This window comes from Melitaea cinxia, chromosome 28, assembly GCF_905220565.1.
Source record: "Melitaea cinxia chromosome 28, ilMelCinx1.1, whole genome shotgun sequence".
NCBI classification, from domain to species: domain Eukaryota; kingdom Metazoa; phylum Arthropoda; class Insecta; order Lepidoptera; family Nymphalidae; genus Melitaea; species Melitaea cinxia.
Window position 1 is genome coordinate 10,880,074 of NC_059421.1, and position 4,082 is coordinate 10,884,155.

The window sequence follows — 4,082 nt, forward strand, 5'->3', positions numbered from 1 at the left end:
GAAATGTTCTTACTGACAAAAAGTTAAAAATTATAAGCTTGAATATTTCTTTATTTAATTGATAGGTACTGCTTTTATTTATACTTGAGATTTTAACACTCATGTTTTTGCATAAATTACTTCTATATTTGGAGATAGTTTTCATCAGTATCCATTTATTGTATAAGTTGTTTTACTGCTTTTCTTAACTGATACTTTCAGATAAAGCTTTACACTTACAGACGTGTTACTAAACCGCCCACTTTGAGAATAGAATTTTTAGTGCCCCCATTTTTTACACCTACTTAAAAACCACTATAACTTCAAATTAAATTAATTATTGCTAGCTATATTTGCAGAGATTAAACATTCATCCTCCACGAGACTTACTATAACCCGCAAGAGTGAACTTGAGACCTGAGCGCAGTAGGTACACAGCGGCGCTCAGGGCTCAAGTTAACTCTTACAACACCCCCATTTTTTTTCCGGGTCTCTTACCTTTAGGCCTGCAGCGCCTACAAGGGGGCGTTATCGCCCACTTTGGGAAAGGCTGCTGCTACTAAGGGGTCATCTATAAATAATAATTTAAAAAAAAATCGATTTTTTGTATAGTAATTAATTATTATGATGTATGTATTTTTTTTACATTGCATACAACTGTTTTTTTTAAGTAAATTGTTATGCAATGTGATTTTTATTTCAAAGTCAGGTATAATGAGAGTAACAATTATAGTGACAATGTTAAAGGTACGCTCCGGCTGGTTGAATAGGAGTCTTATAAATAATAGATTAAACTATGAGAATACAGTGTTAAGATTGTTAGTCCCAGTAGGAGTCTTAAAATGACGTGACCGTGTATGGGAAGGGGTGACCTACAGTTAGCCCCTTCCACATAGTCAAGACAGCATAAGTGATGGGGTTGAAGAGCTGCGAAGAAGGCGGGACCAGCTATTTCGTTGTTCCAGCAGCCGCCTCCTCCTCAACGGTGACACAAGTCGATTGGTTCTGGTAAAAATAATGGTGATGAAATGATAATAACTTAATGTAACTTGAGTCTAGAATATGAACCATCAGTTGAGACAATAACAAGATGAATATAATTAGAATAATGTAATGATTAGGTAGATAAAGAAGTATTTTTTTTTTATAATGAAATAGAATATATTATTATTATTATATTATACTAGCTGCCCGGACAGACTTCGTTCTGTCAATAGTAAATTTTTTTTTGTATTAACATCTTCCGTGGGCCAGTTATGCGCTTAACAACATTCATTTTTATTTATATAGATAGCTTCCGCCCGCAGCTTCGCCCGTGTGGATTTCGGACTTCAAAAATGGAGGAGGTTCTCAATTCGTAGGGATGTTTTTTAATATATGGTGCGTACGCAGGTGGTCCCATTGTCCAGTTAGGATCTGATGATGGGATCCTGGTGAAATCGCAGGAACTTCTTAAATATTATAGGCAAACCTATGACGATTTTGGTATTTTTATGTGTAACTTGTTTGTCTGTTTTTAAAAATACGATGATTAGGTATATCATATCATCGTCGAAACTCCCCAATAATGACTATGTTTCCCTATTAATTCGAGGCCAGTGTATCGACTTGGATAATTCTTATTATGTTTGAAAGAGTAAACATTGCAGCTGGTCCTATAGTAACCAGGTCAGGATGTGGTGATGGGAGCCTAGAGTAATTGAAATAACTCCTCGCATATTATAGACACATCCAGTGTTTTAGGTATAGATAAAGAAGTATATGTGATGACAAAGATATCTACACATTGTTGATGATGAAGCTGTAAGGTAGGCACCGGATATTTAAAAGTGAATACTTTTTACTTGAAACGTTGTGTATAAGGAATATTTCTATTGAAATATTTCCTTATACACAACGTTCATTACTTCTGACGGATTGTTAGTAAACACAAACAGATTATTTTTACATGTCACCCTTGAAAGGGCAACATATAACTGGCCGTGAGAAAAACATTGATCAGTTAAATCTATTCCTGCAACTTTTAAAGTTTGGCCTTGTGCCTTATTAATAGTAATACCAAAGGCTAATTTGATTGGAAATTGCAGTCTTTTGAATTGGAAGGGTAATTCGGAGGGAATCATCGGTATTCTGGGAATTAAAACAGTATCACCAGTACCACAGCCAGTTAAAATAGTGCATTCGATTAGAAAGTTTTTTAATTTAACTATTTTGAGTCTCGTGCCATTACACAATTTTGGGGGATTTAAATTTCTAAGTAATATCACTGGTGAACCCACTTTTAATATTAACTTGTGTGGAGGAATTCCGGGAGGAACTAAAGAATTCAAAAATTCAGTTGGATAATGTACTGCCTCTGCGGTATCCAAAACTGTATCAACTGAATAGTATATCTGTGATGGTGCTTCAAACTTGGAAATAACTAAATGATTAATTTTATCAACCTGTTCATTAGTAGGTGCCAATATAGCCCTTTCCTTAAACCAACATAAAGTCTTTGTAGTTATATTAGTAATATCGGGATATACGGTCTCAACCAATTCTTCCACATTTTGAACCAAAGCACATAGGTTACTAAGATTGATTTTAACATTTCCGGATTGAAATGCACCATTACCTATTTGAAGTAAGTTATTTGAAAATTGTTTATTGTCTTCACTGGAGGACAAAATTCTCATATTTGTATTAAGTTCACATTTTGTAATATGTGGCCAAAGATAAGATCTTTTGAGTGATGCATTGACTTCGTCAGCTCTAGTCCCCCTTGCTATGACTGGCAAAATTTGACGAAAGTCTCCAGAAAACAAAACGGTGCAGCCACCCATTGGGCAATTTCTGTTGCGTAAATCGCGCATTGTCCTGTCTAATGCCTCAACTGATGCTTTATGGGACATGGAAGCTTCGTCCCAAATAATCAAGCTACAATCCTGCATTAATTTACCTGTTTTACTCTGTTTTGAGATGTTACAAACGCTAGAGACGTCGTCACTGCAAATTTTTAAAGGTAGTTTGAAAGTGGAATGTGCAGTTCGCCCGCCTTTCAAAAGTGTGGCTGCAATACCGGACGACGCCACGGCAAGAGCAATTTTTCTGTCAGACCTTACTTTTGCTAATAATAAATTAATTATAAATGTTTTACCCGTGCCCCCGGGTGCATCTAGAAAGAACATTTTCCCTTCATTACTATTAACTGATGACAATATTTGGTCGTAAACAATTTTTTGTTCTGGATTTAAGCGATGTTCATCTTGAATTGTCTGTAAGAGTTGGGTGTAATCATAGTCAGTCTCTCGTAAATCCTCGATGTTGTTCATTGCATAAAGATTTGAATTTAACGGCAAGTTAAAACCAAAATCTTTTATACTTTTACCTGATAGAGATTCGACCTCTTTATTTAATTCATTTAAAGCTTCATCAAAAATATTTTGGTCGTACTCTAAATCATCTGATGACAGTTCTTGTCGTCTGCGTTGCAGTATATCTTCGGACATACTGTACGTTACGTTCAGCAGAGGATTCGCGCAGTCTTTGTAAAACATGTCTTTCACGGTCCAACGACAAACGTACGTTACGTTCAGCAGAGGATTCACGCAGTTTTTGTGAAACATGTCTTTCACGATCCAACGACAAACGTAAATCACGTTCTGCCGAGGATTCACGCAGTCTTTGCGAAACATACCTTTCACGGTCCAACGACAAACGTACGTTACGTTCAGCAGAGGATTCGCGCAGTCTTTGTGAAACATGTCTTTCACGATCCAACGACAAACGTGCGTTACGTTCCGCAGAAGACTCTCGCAGTCTTTGCGAAATATGTCTTTCACGGTCCAATGATAAACGCAGTTCTCTCTCTTCATTATTTTCACTATTCCGATTCAAACGAAGTCTTTTAGCAGCAGACGTACTGCGTCCTATATTTGGCCTTCTTCTCGGCATGATTATCTACCTAAGTTTAATAAGAAATTGAATAAAGAGGTACTTAATAGAAACAGTTTAATGAATCTAAATAATATTTATTTACAACAACTTTCCTACAACACCCAAGTAACAAAAAAGTAATATACATGAACTTAAATAGACTCACGAAAATTATTTACAAAAAT

General features: G+C 35.9%; 1 protein-coding gene across 1 annotated transcript; it reads right to left on the reverse strand.

The window, feature by feature from the left end:
- Positions 1-1,850: 1,850 nt before the first annotated feature.
- On the reverse strand, positions 1,851-3,470 carry LOC123667570 (ATP-dependent DNA helicase pif1-like). The gene is made up of 2 exons (XM_045601451.1): positions 2,921-3,470; positions 1,851-2,596 (listed from the first exon to the last, which is right to left on the reverse strand). The coding sequence occupies exons 1-2, from the start codon at positions 3,468-3,470 to the stop codon at positions 1,851-1,853; spliced, it is 1,296 nt and encodes a 431-aa protein (XP_045457407.1).
- Positions 3,471-4,082: the final 612 nt, after the last annotated feature.